Below are 15,089 nucleotides of genomic sequence, written 5' to 3'. Positions count from 1 at the left end.
CTTGGAGGCAGCAAAAGGGTTGTGATGTCACAAATAAAACTACACCTTAACAGAAAATGATACTTAACCAGTTCAAAAACTTCATTTTGCTGAAAGAAAGAAAAAGGTGAGAGTATGGAAAGTAGCATAAGGTAAGCCAAGAAACAGGTAAATTACTGCCTACAAGAAGACCTGGATATAAATGACATGCTTTCTAGTCTCAGCAATCCACAAGGGAAATGAAAAACCAATTAAATTAAAATAAACATAAACAAGTGGAAGCAATTATTCATGGCATGGGAATACCTTTTTCTCTGCTTCCTTCCCCTACTTTGCTCCATCTAGCAGAAATTCCTGCTTCAACATGTGAGGAGACCTTTCTTTTTTGTGAAGTACTTGTCAATAGAATCCTCATAGGAATGAACAAGAGGCCAAAACAGAAAATATTGTTTGTCATAGAAGTTTTTTCCTTTGGAGTTGAAGCTATCTTCTAGAAAGTCCCTAGGACCAAGAAAGTACATGGATGCTGAGCTAAACCCATAAACCATTTATCTCTTTAGCAAAACAGAAACCCAGAAGCTCAAAATATTAGGGAAAGCAGAGTGACTGCCATTCCAGAAAGTAGCAGAAGGAAAGCAGGAAGCCTGTGGAACCGTGAGACACACTGAACAGACACCCTCAAAAGGCAGCTCCTCACCTGGGTTACAATGGCATCAAGCCCTGTCTGACCCCAGGCATAGTCCCCGGGGTTGGAGTGCAGCATCCCGCTCCTATACATGAGATGAGACAGACAGCATTAGATGGAGTGACCAGGCTCCGCCTTACACCACAGAAAAAGCTGGCAGAGGAATCCTGCTCTCTCTCAGACCTAGCAAGTCACTAGTTCTCTAGAACCAAGTGGCAAAGAATTTCTCAGTGATTTCAAGGTCAAACAGATTATCCAGAGGCAGTCCCTCATTCTAGAGGAATTCCTGCTTAACTGTATGGAACATAAAATGTGAAGCTACCGAAAATACCACCTGACAAACCAGAGCAAAAAGAGTGACTCATGGCCTGCTGGTTAAAAGTTTGTCTCCTCTGTGCCCATTTTAATTAAACATAGATGGAGATGCTTTTTAAGGAGATTTTTCCCTTCCTGAGTGGCCAAAACTGACAGCAGAGTTCCCTTATTCTAAGGGGCAGCCTGTGGCCCTACACAATGAGCAGCTTTCAAGTAGAGAAGCAGCCACAGCATATCTCTGAATCACAACTTAGAGCAGTTACAAAGGGGATTTGGCAGCACCTCTTTCTGGAGCTGTTGGTGTACTACCCTGCATGACAGATATCCAGACTCTTTGGCTGGAACATGCTTAAAGAAACTAGAGGCTGGAAAAAAAAAAAGAAACTAGAGGCTGGAAAACAGGGTAACTGTGTGGAAGGACCAAGGTCCCTCTGAGCAAAGAAGCCTTCTGGGGTAGAGTCAGAAGTGGCAAATAATTGTCCAGACAAGAAGACATTTCATCTTTAACCTGTACCGTAATTAACTGTCACTCTGTTACTGAATTCAAGCCTTTTGTTTCTTCTGAAAAAACCTTCCTACTTTGAGAAAAGGAAGTGAAGCAATGTTTTCAATTTCAGAAATTCTTAAGGAATAAAATCTTCCCATATAATCTCGAAGAGAAACTCACAAATCAGACACCAAACTTGGTAGGGACCACCTTACTCCCTACCTTAGCACAACCCTCAGACCTGAGTATGAATGGAATCAGACACCCTGCAGGACCAGGATGGTCCTCATCAGCCTGAATTATACAAAAGTAAGTTCTGATTAAGTCTGGGCTCAGCAGACAACAGCCTGCCAATCACACCTGTACACTCACCTGTGCAGTTCCTTTTGTCTCTCATTATGGCACAGAAACTACATGGAAATTATGCTACTCCAGGAGCGTAAGACAGAAGGCAACTAGTTACTTACCAAGAAAATGGGGATCCAGGAATGAATCCTGCAATGATCTGTTGTAGTACTCTGTTGAAGAAAAAAAATTAGGTAAGACAACAGACTCATCAAAGTACTCTATAGATATCCATGGCTGACTCATCACCAACTCCTTCCCCAAAACACAATGGCTTTTCACTGTATACAACAGCACCAGAAATCAGTCTGCTACCTGGTAGACTGCTACTTTGCTATTATGGCAGTCTTCCTGAGCTATGCTGCCTTATGTAATAACAGATTTTTATGAATTAAGCAGGAAAGGACTCTGACTGTATCGTCAGTGTTCAAACTATGATTCCTGGATCCTTGGCAGCAACATGCGAAGCTTAAAGAGATGCTAGGCCAGTGGGATTCTGGACCCACCTCCTTGCAACAAGAGTTGTTCCATTTTTATGTGTTATATACATTGTGCAAAATACTATTTAAAGGTATGGCATCCCCGCCCACCCCTTATTTGGCTGTGCTGCGTTGCCTTTGCTGCTCGGGCTGTTTTCTAGTTGTGGTGCTGTTTGTAGAGGTTCTTCATTCCTGTGGCTTCTCTTACTGCACAGCACAGGCCCTAGGACATGCAGGCTTCAGCAGTTGTGGCTCCAGGGCTCTAGAGCACAGGCTCAATAGTTGTGGAACATGGGCTTAGTTCCTCCATGGCGTGTGCGATCTTCCCAGACCAGGGACTGAACTCATATCTCCTGCAGTGGCAGGCAGATTCTTTACCACTGAGCCACCAGGGAAGCCCTAAAGAGCCTTTTTAAAAAAAAATTCCATGATAGCTAACTAAGACGTTCACAAGTTATTTCATACTCCTCTTTTGGGTGTAGGTTGGACTTAGTGACTTTACTTTTTTTTTTTGATGTACAACTGACATATAACATTGTATTTTTTTTTTCAGGTACAACATGATTTGATGTTTGTATATATCACAAATGATCATCATAATAAAACTAATTCACATTCATTACCATACACAGTTATAAAATTTTACTTTCTTATGATCTACTCTCTTAGCAACTTTCAAATATGCAATACAGTATTAAAATAATACTGTAATGTAATTAACAGTAATGAACTATAATTGATCTCATTGTGGGTTTCATTTACATTTCCCTGATAATACAGTCATTGTGCTATATGTTATATCCCCAATATTTATTTTATAGCTGGAAATTTGTATCTTTTGACCCCCTTCACCGATTTTACTTCTCCCCCAACCCCTGCCTATGGCAACCCACCAATCTGTTCTCTTTTATCTATGAACCTGGATACTGAATTCTTTTTTTTTTTTTTTTAAGATTCCACCTGTAAGATTATATAGTATTTGTCTTTCTCTCTCTGATTTATTTCACTTAGCATGTCCTGAGGATCCATTCATGTTGTTGCAAATGGCAAGCTTTCAGTCTGTTTTAGAGCTGAATAATATTCCACTGTATCTATGTACCACAGTTTCTTTATCCATTCATCCATCAGGGGACCCTTAGGTTGCTTCCATGTCTTGGCTATGGTAAACAATGTTGCAACGATCATGGGATGCATGTATCTTTTCAAATTTGTCCTTCTGTTTTCTTCAGATGAATATCCAGAAGAGGAATTGCTGGATCATAAGGCAATTCTTTTTTTTTTTTTTGAGGAACCTCCATACTGTTTTTCACACTGGCTATACCAATTTACATTCCCAACAATAGTATATAGGGGGCTCATTCTCTTTTCTTGATACCCTCATCACTTGTTATTTCTTATCTTTTTGATTATAGCCATTCTAACCAGTGTGAGGTGATAGCTCACTGTGGCTTTGGTCTGTATTTCTCTGATGATTAGTGATGGCAGAGCATCTTTACATGTACCTGTTGGCCACCTATATGTCCTTTTCAGAAAAATTTCTATTCAAGTCCTCTGCACATTTTTTAATTCAGATGTTTGCTTTTACTGTTGAGTTGCATGAGTTCTTTGTATCATTTTGGATATTAGTCTCCTGTTGGCTATATCATTTGCAAATACTTTCTCCAATTCAGTTGGTTTCCTTTTCATTCTGTTGATTTCCTTAGCCATGCAGAAGCTTTTCATAGTCTGTTTATTTTTGTTTTCATTGCCTCTGCTTTTGGAATCATCCAAAAAAATCATCACCAAGACTGCTGTCAAGGAGTTTCCTGCCTGTTTTCTTATAGGCATTTTACAGTTTCAGGTCATGTGTTCCAGTCTTTAATCCATTTTGAGTTAATTTTTGTATGGTATAAGACACTGATCCAATTTCTTTCTTTTCCTTGTGGCTATCCAGTTTTTCCAACACCATTTATTAAATAGACTGTTCTTTCTCCACTGTATATTCTTGGCTCCTCTGTCATAAACTAATTGACCACATATGCGTAGACTTATTTCTGGCCCTCTGTTACCTTGATTTAGATGTCCATTTTCATACCAATACCATACTGTGACTTACTTTTTTTTATTATTAAAAATTAAATTTATTTCATTACCAAAGTTAAGGAAGTCAAATAAGACACAAAGGCCTACTTAAACAGATTCTTACGAAAGATCGTCTGTCTTATCCAACCCCCTGTTCCTGCTCCCGGGAGGGAGTCACTTTCTGTGGTTGCTTCTGGGATTCTTAAATATTCATGTTCCTAAGTACTATCATGATTGAGTTGTCTCTTGATCAATCAGCTGCAGTCATTCACTTATTGATTTACTGATTTCCTCTTGGAGTAGATGAGCAAATGCTCTGTAAGCTAATTACTCCAGTCTCATCCTGTCCTCCAGCTACTCTGCTTTCCTGTCCAGACAGAGTCTGCTCAGTGATTCTGATTATATCAGTATCAGCTGTGACTTACTTCTTAACAATAGAATATGGCAGGATAACCGTGACTTCCAAAAGTCAAAGTGGAAGTGAAGTCGCTGAGTCATGTCCGACTCTTTGCGACCCCATGGACTGCAGCCTACCAGGCTCCTCCGTCCATGGGATTTTCCAGGCAAGAGTACTGGAGTGGGCCACCATTTCCTTCTCCAAGGATAGGTCATAAAAGGCATTACGGCTTCTTCCTTGCACCCTCTCATGGATTACTTTCTCTGGCAAAGTACCATATCAGGCAATCCTGTGGAAATGCCCACATGATAAAGAACTGAGGCTTCCTGGCAATACCCAGAACAAACCTGCCAAAATCTGAGTAATTCCCAATTGATTCTTCAGAAAATTACAGCAACAGCCAGTGAACTGACTGTAAGCTCATGAGATTCTGGGCCAGAACCACCTAGCTAAGCTGCCCTCAAATTCCTGACCCACTGAATCTATGAGATAAGAAATGTTTGTTGTTTAAGCCTCTAAGCTCTGGGGTAAGTGTTATACAGCAATAGATACCTAACACAGATTCTGATACCCAGAAGTGAGTGCATGCATGCTAAGTTGTGTCCGACTCTTTGAAATCCCAGGGACTGCAGCCTGCCAGGCTCCTCTGCCCATGGAGTTTTCCAGGCAAGAACACTGCAGGAGGGTTGCCATTTCCTCCTCCAGGGGAGCTACCAGACCCAGGGGTCAAACAGATGTCTCTTGTGTCTCTCACACTGCAGGTGGATTCCTTACGACTGGGCCACCTGGGAAGCTTGCTGTGAAAAAAAAAACCAAAAAACCCCTAAAACATGGAAATAGCTCTGGAATACAGCAGAGGGCAGAGGTGGAAGGAAGAGTTATGGGTGAGTACTTAAGGGAAAGTGAGGAAAACAGGAGGGAAAGAGATCCTTGTTATGTAGTGGCAAAAGCCTGCCATCAGATGGGAAGTAGAAGTTATGGCTCGTGAACGGGATGATAATCTAGCGAACAAGATTTCCAGACAGGAATGTTGAAGGTCCCTTTTGGTTTCATCTTGCTGCATTAAAATGCAAAAGAAGAGGAATACATTAAAGGAAGAATACTTAAAAAGGAGTTAAGACTGGATCATTCTGAAAATTCCCAGCCTCTCCAGATGGCAAATGATACTAAAATTAAGAAATGGCTTTTTAAAAAAAGAAAGAAAGAAATGGTTTTCAAGCAAAGATCAAATCATGGGCATTGCCAAAAGAAAACAAGAGTGTGGCTATAAAAATTCTTTGTGAAGACCTCACAAAGATAGTGCCTAGAGAACTATTCAATTAAACAACTGTGGATACTGTATTATTAATAGTTTCCTGGGGCTGCCATAACATATTCCCACAAACTGGGTAGCTAAAACAACAGGAGTTTATCCTCTCATAATTTTGGGAGTCAGAAATCTGAAATCAAGATGCTGACAGGGGCCTCCCTGATGATTCAGTGGTAAAGAATCCACCTGTCAGTGCAGGAGACATAACAGACGTGGATTTGATCCTTGGGTTAGAAAGACTCCCCTGGAGAAGGGCATAGCAACCCAATATTCTTGCCTAGAGAATTTCATGAACAGAAGAGCCTGGCAGACTACAATCCATAGGGTTGCAAAGAGTCAGACACAACTGAAGCATCTGAGCACACACACACATAAAAGACCTTACTTACAAACAAGATCATATTCACAGCTGAGTTAGGAAGTTAGGACTTGAATACTGGTGGAGGATACAGGTCTACCCACAAGCACTGTCCTTCAGCAATATTGGCAGAAGCCCATGGTAAAAAAGGGAGTATCTAAAAAAGACTTGTGAGCGTAGCTTTTGTTAATGGCATGAACTTTACTAATACTCACAGGAGACTCAAAGTTTTAAAAAGAAACACTACCAGCTTAAATTGAAAAGTACAGAGGCAGTACAAAATGAAAAGAGATCTTTTAGGCCCTCAAAATTCTACTGGCAAGATGCAGGCTATGAAAACTATGGAGCTGCAAATCTGGACTACTTTTCATGGAAAAAAATGACTCATAGGGTGGAATCAAGAGCCAGGAAGGAGGAAACAAGAGCCACAGAGAAGCATTCCTGGGCAGAAGTAGAATGAAGTCCTAATCAAGGACCGTCCAACATTTATCCAGACCAACATCAAAATTGCTACGAATCAGTAACTTCTGTGTGCCTTACATCTTCTCCCTTTCTAAACAGAAATCTCTATACCTGTTTATTATATACCTGTTCCATCACTATATGTTGTATTTGTGAGGGGTAGAAAACTTGGGTCTTTGGTTTCTAGATCTCCACATCAAAAGGAATTCTGTCTATACCCAAAGAGCCTCATCCATACTCAGACCTAAGTAAATGACACCTGGATTTCAAGTTGATGCTATAAAGGGACAAGACTTCTGGTGGGTCTTGGGAGGAGGTGAGTGTATTTCTCACATGGGAGAAATTTCTGGCCAAAGGTTAAATTGTGGTAGTTTTAAAAAAATATGTCCAGGGCTTCCCTGGCAGTCCAGTGGTTAAGACTCTGCTTGCACTGCAGGGAGCGCAGATTTCAATCCCTGGTCAGAGAACTAAGACCCCCACACACCGTGCAGCATAGCCAAAAAATTAAGGAAAAAAAAATTTTTTTTAATTTTGTAAATAAAAACATGTACACAAATTCTTTAATAGTCCTCCTCATGAAAGTGGGCTAGACTTGGTGACTCACTTCTTACAGATAAAATATGGCTGAAGTGACAGTATTTGTCTTTTAAGATCAGGATATAAAAGGCATTATGGTTTTCCCCTTCTTCCTTTTTCTCTCTTGGATCACTTACTCTAGGGGAAGCCAGCTGCCAAGTCATGAAGACACCAAAGAGTCCTATGGAGAAGTCCACACAGTGAGGAATTGAGGCCTCCTGCCAACAGCAATGTTAGTTCACCCATCTTGAAGTGGATCTTACCAGTCCCAGGTAAGTATTCAGAATACTGCTGCCACTACAGACGTTTTGATTACAACATCATGAAAAACTTAACCAAAAACACCTAGCTAAGCTGCTCCCAAATTCCTGTCCCTCAGAAACTGAAATGATAAATGTCTGTTGTTAAAAGCTGCTATGGGGTTCCCTGATAGCTCAGTTGGTAAAGAATCCTCCTGCAATGCAGGAGACCCTGGTTCAATTCCTGGGTCAGGAAGATCCACTGGAGAAGGGATAGGTTACCCACTCCAATATTCTTGGGCTTCCCTTGTGGCTCAGTTGATGAAGAATCCAGCCACAATGTGAGAGACCTGGGTTCAATCCCTGGGTTGGGAAGATCCCCTGGAGAAGGGAGAGGCTACCCACTCCAGTATTCTGACCTGGAGAATTCCATGGACTTAACAGTCCATGGGGTTGCAGAGAGTTGGACACGACTGAGCAATAACTCTATCTATCATAAATTGCTAAATTCTTGTATAATCTGTTTACCCAGCAACAAATGACTAGTATATCCTTGCTTGCTAGTAAAGGCATATCTCAGCAATATCACAGGTGTGGTTCTAGACCACTGCTGCTACTACTGCTAAGTCGCTTCAGTCGTGTCTGACTCTGTGTAATCCCATAGATGGCAGCCCACCAAGCTCCTCTGTCCCTGGGATTCTCCAGGCAAGAATACTGGAGTGGGTTGCCATTTCCTTCTCCAGATCACTGCAATAAAGCAAATGCTGCAATAAAATCACTCATATGAATTTTTTGGTTTCCCAGTGCATATAAAAGTTACGTTTACACTTTATTGTTGTCCACTAAGTGTGTGATAAAATTACACCTAAAACAATGCACATACCTTAATTTTAAAATATTTTGTTTAAAAATGCTAACCATCATCTGAACCTTCAGCAAGTTAGTAGTAATACCAAAGACCACTGATCAAAGCTCACCACAGCAAATACAATAATGAAAAAGTTTAAAATATTACGAGAATTACCAAAATGTGACAGAGACATGAAGTGAGCAAATGCAGTTGAAAAAATGGCACCGAGAGATTTGTTGGATACAGGGTTGCCACAAACCTCCAATTTGTAAAAAATGCACTATCTGCTAAGCGCAATAAAGCAAAGTGCAATGAAAATTGGGGAGCTGTACAGTTGGCCCTCTGTACCCACAGGTTCTGCATCTGCAAACTACTGAGGGGAGGGGGGAAACTCAAGAAAGCTCCAAAATGCAAAACTTGAATTTGCTGTTCACCATCAACTATTTATATAGCATTTACATTGTTTAAAGTGTTGCTATTTACACAGCACTGTATTAAGTGCTACAGTAACCTAAAGATGACTTAAAGTATACAGAAGGATGTACTATAAGTTATTTACAAATACTGTTTTCTATCAGAGATGTGCGTTCTCAGAGTTGGCTACCAGCAGGGGGCGCAGGGTGTCCTGGAACCAATCCCTCCAACAGATACTGAGGGATGACTGACTAGAACAGTTAATCACATACTTGAACTAACCAATAAGTAAGTGGTAATAATCAAGTTTGAGAGAGAGACAGAAAGACTCTAGTTCCCTGAGGCTCTAAAACAGATCCTATATAAATACTTGGAATTGCCAGGGACACCTCAGGGGATCAGCTGCTGATTCCGCCTTTATCGGCTGCTTACTCTCCAGAAGTGAGATGCAGGTTCCATCTCAGCAGCTCAAGATGACCCCCGTAAGTGTATGAGCTGATGTCAGGAAATTATCTCAATAGATACATACACAGTACTTACAGTGAACTTTTTTTAAACAAATACTTTCTTGTTAAAGTAATAGGAGCTAAAAGGGGTGGGGGAAGAGGTTTATGTATTTAATTTTAGCAACCCACAGAAGAGAAAAATAAACCCACAGGGTCTGGAAGGGAAGATACATGCTAAAATCAGATAAGAGTATTCACTTAAGTCTCCAGAGCTGTATTCTCTCTAGGTTTTCCTCCTAGCTCCCTTCTCAGTCTCCTCTACTTATTCTTCCTACCTTCCAAACTTCTAATCAAGGAGGGCTCAGAGCTCAATTCCCTGAGCTCTTCTATTTTCTATCTTGACTCTTTTGGCAATTTCATCCAGTTTTATATTTAAGTACCATACACAGGCAACAACTTACGGGTTTTATCTCCAGCCAAGACTTCTCCCTACTCAACATCATCACCTGAATGTGTGGTAAGCACCTCAAACTTATTATGTCCAAAACTGAACTTTTAGATCTTCTCCCCTAAACCTGTCCCTTCTAGCATTCCCCATCTTAGCTGATGGTGGCTCCATTTTTCTAGTTGTTCAGACAAAAACCTTTACGTCATCCTTAACTCTTCTTTCTGTTACACCTCATATCCAATCTGCCAGTAAATCCTATCATGCCCATTGTCAATCTTTACCTAGAATCCAACTTTTTTTTTTTTTTTAACTAACCCTCATCCAAGCCACTGGCATGTCTAACTTTAATGCAACAGCCTCCTAACTGGTTTCCCTGCTTCTGTCTTTGCCCCCGTGCCCCTTGTACACACACATACCACTCGCCATTCTATTATCAACACAGCAGTTACAATGATCATTTAAAGGTGTAAGTTAGACCATGTCATTCCTCTACTGTAAAATTCCTACTGGACTTCCACTGCACTCAGAATAAAAGCCTTTATAATAGCCTACCAGTCCCTACATGATCTCAGACTCACCTCCTGATCTCTGGCCCCAACAAGTTCTCTGTGACCTCATCTCCTACTATTCCCCTCACTTATTCTGCTCTCTCTACATCAGACTCTCCTTGTTGGCACATTCCTGGCTCATTCCCTCACTTCTTTTATGTCTATTTAAATATGTTCTGAATAAGGCCTTTGCTGACTATACTTTTTTTTTTCTTTTTTATTAGTTGGAGGCTAATTACTTCACAACATTTCAGTGGGTTTTGTCATACATTGATATGAATCAGCCATAGAGTTACACGTATTCCCCATCCCGATCCCCTCTCCCACCTCCCTCTGACTATACTTTTTGAAGCTTCACTTTTCCCACACTCCCAAACTCCCTCCCCTTTTTCTTTTCCATATCATTTACTGCTGTTTAACACTCTATTGATTAGGTTTATTTTGCTTGTCTGTCATCTCCCATTAGTATTTAAATTCCACAAGGGCAATCTTTTTTTTTTCTTTTTTTACTGTTTTGTTGACTAATGTATGCCCAACATCCTGAATAGCACTTGGCAGTAATACACAAACGCTTACTGAATGACTTAAGAGACCTCAAGATGGGGCCCAATCAGATAGTCATTGAAAAATATATTCAATCTATGAAGATTTAAAAAAGAGATTATAAAATAGGTATAGTATGATTCCTCTTCAACTGTATAGATGTAGGTATCACATATATACTTATGTAAAAGGTCTACATGATTACATAACAAGAAACAACTGTGGCTAATTTCTGGGTAATGCTCTTTTTTCAACCCAAGCCAAAAAACAAAACAAAATAAACCTACTATTTTTAAATAACAAAAAAAGTCAATTCTCAAAATTTGAGTGTGAGCAGTGGTCAGTAAACAATGGTCCCAGAACCTAGGGTTAACTTCAGGAGAACATATTTTAGGTTGAAAACCTGACAAGCAGGATAAAAAGTTATACTACTTCTCAAATCAACAGGACAAACTGTTATCAGGAAGATAATGCCAAGCCAAAATTTAATCAATAAAAAAACTTATAAAATATGAAATTGTACAGTACTTTCAAAACACTGGGTAACAGCGTAATGATAACTACTGTAACATAATAACAATTATGTGGAACAATCTGGGTTGACCTGCTAATAAGAAGGCAGAGCAATATGCCCCAAAGATGTGTTCCATTTACACTTACATGAACAAAAAGAAAAAATAAATTGAACTTAAAACTTCCTAAGTTTTACTTACTGACACACTGATATGTGTCCCTTACAAGGAAAATTTTGAGAAAGTTAGGCAAATGCTTAATTCTTTTTTTCCCCTAATTGTGAAGACTATAAAACACTATTAAAATTTCTTTAAGTATTTTGAAACATTCATAACCCCACCAACTACAAATATCATCATTTTTGCCATATTCTGGCTCCAATATTTAACTGGCTTCATATCTTCAGGCAATTTACCTAACCTTTCTGTGCCTCAGTTTCTACTGTAAAATGGAATATTCATAGTAACTTATCCAGAGTTATAATGAAGATTAAACAAATAACTGTAAAGCACTCAAACTACTATCTGGCACAAAGTCTTAGCTATTACTACTACTAATTCATGTGTTCCATTTACCTCTTAGAAACATAATTACAATTATTCATTCATTCAACACAAACATAGAGTGTATGTGTTGTGTGTTTGTGCTCAGTGGTGTCTGACTTTGTGAATTCATGGACTGGAGTCAGCCAGGCTCCTCTGTCCATGGGATTTCCCAGGAAAGAATGTTGGAGTGGGTTACCACTTCTTTCTCTAGAAGATTCATTCAACACAAATATATACAGTATTCACTATAAAACAGACACTAACTAGAAGCTGGGAATACAAATATGAATAAAATGCCACCCTAAACCACTGATCCCAGAAATAACTGAAAAGGTTGTAACAGATCTGGTCCCCCAAAAGATGCTAGGCCCAGATAAAAATTACAGGTAACTTTTATCAAACCTTTAAAAAATAGATAATTCCTGATTTAAACTATTCTCAACCATAAAAACAAAGCAAGATTTCCCAGTTTATTTTACCAAACTAAAATAACCCTGATACCAAAATCTGATAAAGATTATACAAGAAAACTACCAGCTTCCCAAAAATCCTAAAAAAGATTAGGAAGAAATCAACCCCAACAATGCATTAAAAGATCAATGCTTCTTTTACAAAGTAGTTTTTAATCAAAGTCTGATGAATTCATAGTGTTCATTCAATGTTAGAAAATCTATTAATAAAATGCACTAATTGTTTAAAGGAGAAAAACTATAAGGGTCATCTTCACAGGACTGCAAAGAGCACTTGATAAAATCACTCACCATCCTCAATTAAAAGCCCATAATAAATCAGGAATAAAATAAATGTGATAGTGCACATATTAGGAACCAAAAGCAAATATGTTTAATAAAGAAACACTAATTCACTCTTACTGAAGTCAGGAAGAAGACAAAGATAACTATTAGGTAACTTTGTTTTGATAATAAAGCCAATGCAACAGATAAAAATAGTGAGGCATAAACACAGGGAAAAAATAGGATCAATATTTGTAAATGATACACCTGTTAATCTAGAAAACTTAGAAAATAAAATGAATAACTATTAGAGCTAATAAGACAACTAAATTAAGGAGCAAGATGTTGGGTAGCAATCTATCTAACAATCAGTTTAAAAATTAAGTGAAACTATAAAATTTTACTGAATACATCAAAAAAGAACCACACATATTGAGACATGAGTCACGGGTCCAGATGAGAAGTTTCAATATTATAAAAAGTATCAACTGTCCCCAAATAAATGAAATTCCAATCAAAATTCCAATGGGATAAGAGAGGTCAGAGATTGACAAATTACATTTAAAATTCATTTGAAAGAGTAAATATAAGAGAAGCACTCAACAGTTTTTAAAAATGAATAGTAATGAAATAGATTTTCACTACTAGGTATCAAATCATACTATAAAACTATAGAAAGTAAATCAGGAAGACATAGGCATAGGGGCATCCAAAAAAATATCAGATCATAATACAGAATCTAGAGATGAATATGAAACTGTATACATAACAAAGGTAACATTTCAAGTCAGATGGATTATTCAATAAATGATAATGTGAAATAACTTTATACTCATATTTGGAGGGGACATATTAACTCAAAAAATGCACAAGAATAATACCACTCAGTACCAGAAGTGTGTGCACAAAACACAGAAATCCTCCCTGGAAGTGGATAGAGGCACATATCCACTGGGATGTATGCTCTAATGTTCTTATAAACTTGGAACTACCATTAGCTGTCAATCATTTTACACAGGAGAGCTATCTAATAATGATGCCAACAAAGAAAGGACAGAGACAGACGATGATAACATACTGACCAACCACTTAGATCCATCTAAGAACATCTAATTTACATCAGTGGTCAATACTGCCCCCACACAGCAACTGAGAAATCCAAAGAGATGGTTTTGCTAGATACAATAAATGGGGTAGTACCATTCATACTCAATAGATAGGAAGGAGCAGTACTAGTCATCCTGCCAAGAAATGGGAAGACAGCCAGGACCAACACAGAACTGTCTTCCAACAAACGTAATTTGTGAACATCCTGCCTGGACATTCATTTGGGGAATGTCTGTTAAGAATTAACTGTATTTTCTAGTAACACATCTACAGTGAAAATCAAGGGAAAATTATACATTCCCACCCCCAGCACTTTCCCAGGAAGTCTTCACCACTTTGGAAAATCCTAACACTAGCAATCACAGGTTCGATCCCTGGGTGGGGAAGATCTCTTGGAATAGGAAATGGTAACCCACTCCAGTATTCTTGCCTGGGAAATCCCATGGACAGAGGAGTCTGGCAGGCTACAGTCCAGGGGGTCGCAAAGAGTCGGACACGACTGAGCACGTACACATGCACACAACTCTACCAACGCTGTTTGTGGTAGACGGAGACGGTAGATGTTGCACTCTCATACCATCTGCCTATCATATTCTTTCTTTAAAAAATTATAGACATTTATTCTTTAGTTGAAAAATCTATACACATAATCAGAATATACAGTTTAAGATTTCTTTTTAGTGGAAAGGAATCCAAGGTCTCAAGAGCTTTGATAAGCCTGCAACATATTTTCTGGAGATCACTTAACTGAGCCTTTTGAGACTCTGGAACAAAACAGGAGAAAAATTGGTTCAAGAAAATCAGCATTTAAGATTTTGAAATCAAATTACCTATTCTTAATTCTAAACATCCAGAACTGGAAAGAACTGGAACAATTCCTCTTCTATATTTCCAACATGCTCAGATTTACCCTAGCAAAGAGATGCCTGCTCTACTGGAAGACATAATGCAAACAGAATAAATTAAACAGAAGATGGTGGTATGCTTTTTGGCCACACATGTGGCTTGTGGGATTTCAGTTCACCGACCAAGGATGGAACGCAGGCCATAGCAGTGAAAGCTCGGAATCCTAACCGTAAGGCCACCAGGGAATTCCTGGTGGTATCCTTTTAAGGAGGACACAATTGATGGCCTGTGGCAAGTTTATGGAATGGTAAGGATTTTGAGAGTGGGGATGAGAAAAATAGCTATAGAAAAAGTAAGACTGCAAATAAGAACTTATATTGATAACTGAACTGAGCAATGATAT

At 39.0% G+C, this 15,089-nt stretch overlaps 1 protein-coding gene across 3 annotated transcripts in view; it reads right to left on the bottom strand.

Moving 5' to 3' along the window:
• Positions 1-15,089, bottom strand: part of RNF115 (ring finger protein 115) — a 73,051-nt gene that overhangs the window by 11,141 nt on the left and 46,821 nt on the right. For all 3 annotated transcript variants that reach the window (XM_061120979.1, XM_061120981.1, XM_061120980.1), the window contains 2 exons: positions 1,934-1,984; positions 677-749 (listed from right to left, as the gene is read on the bottom strand). In XM_061120979.1, the coding sequence (XP_060976962.1) occupies positions 677-749; positions 1,934-1,984 (124 nt within the window). The remainder of the gene's footprint in view (positions 1-676; positions 750-1,933; positions 1,985-15,089) is intronic.

Source organism: Dama dama, chromosome 20, assembly GCF_033118175.1.
Source record: "Dama dama isolate Ldn47 chromosome 20, ASM3311817v1, whole genome shotgun sequence".
NCBI lineage: Eukaryota > Metazoa > Chordata > Mammalia > Artiodactyla > Cervidae > Dama > Dama dama.
This window is presented reverse-complemented; position numbering and strand designations above follow the sequence as displayed.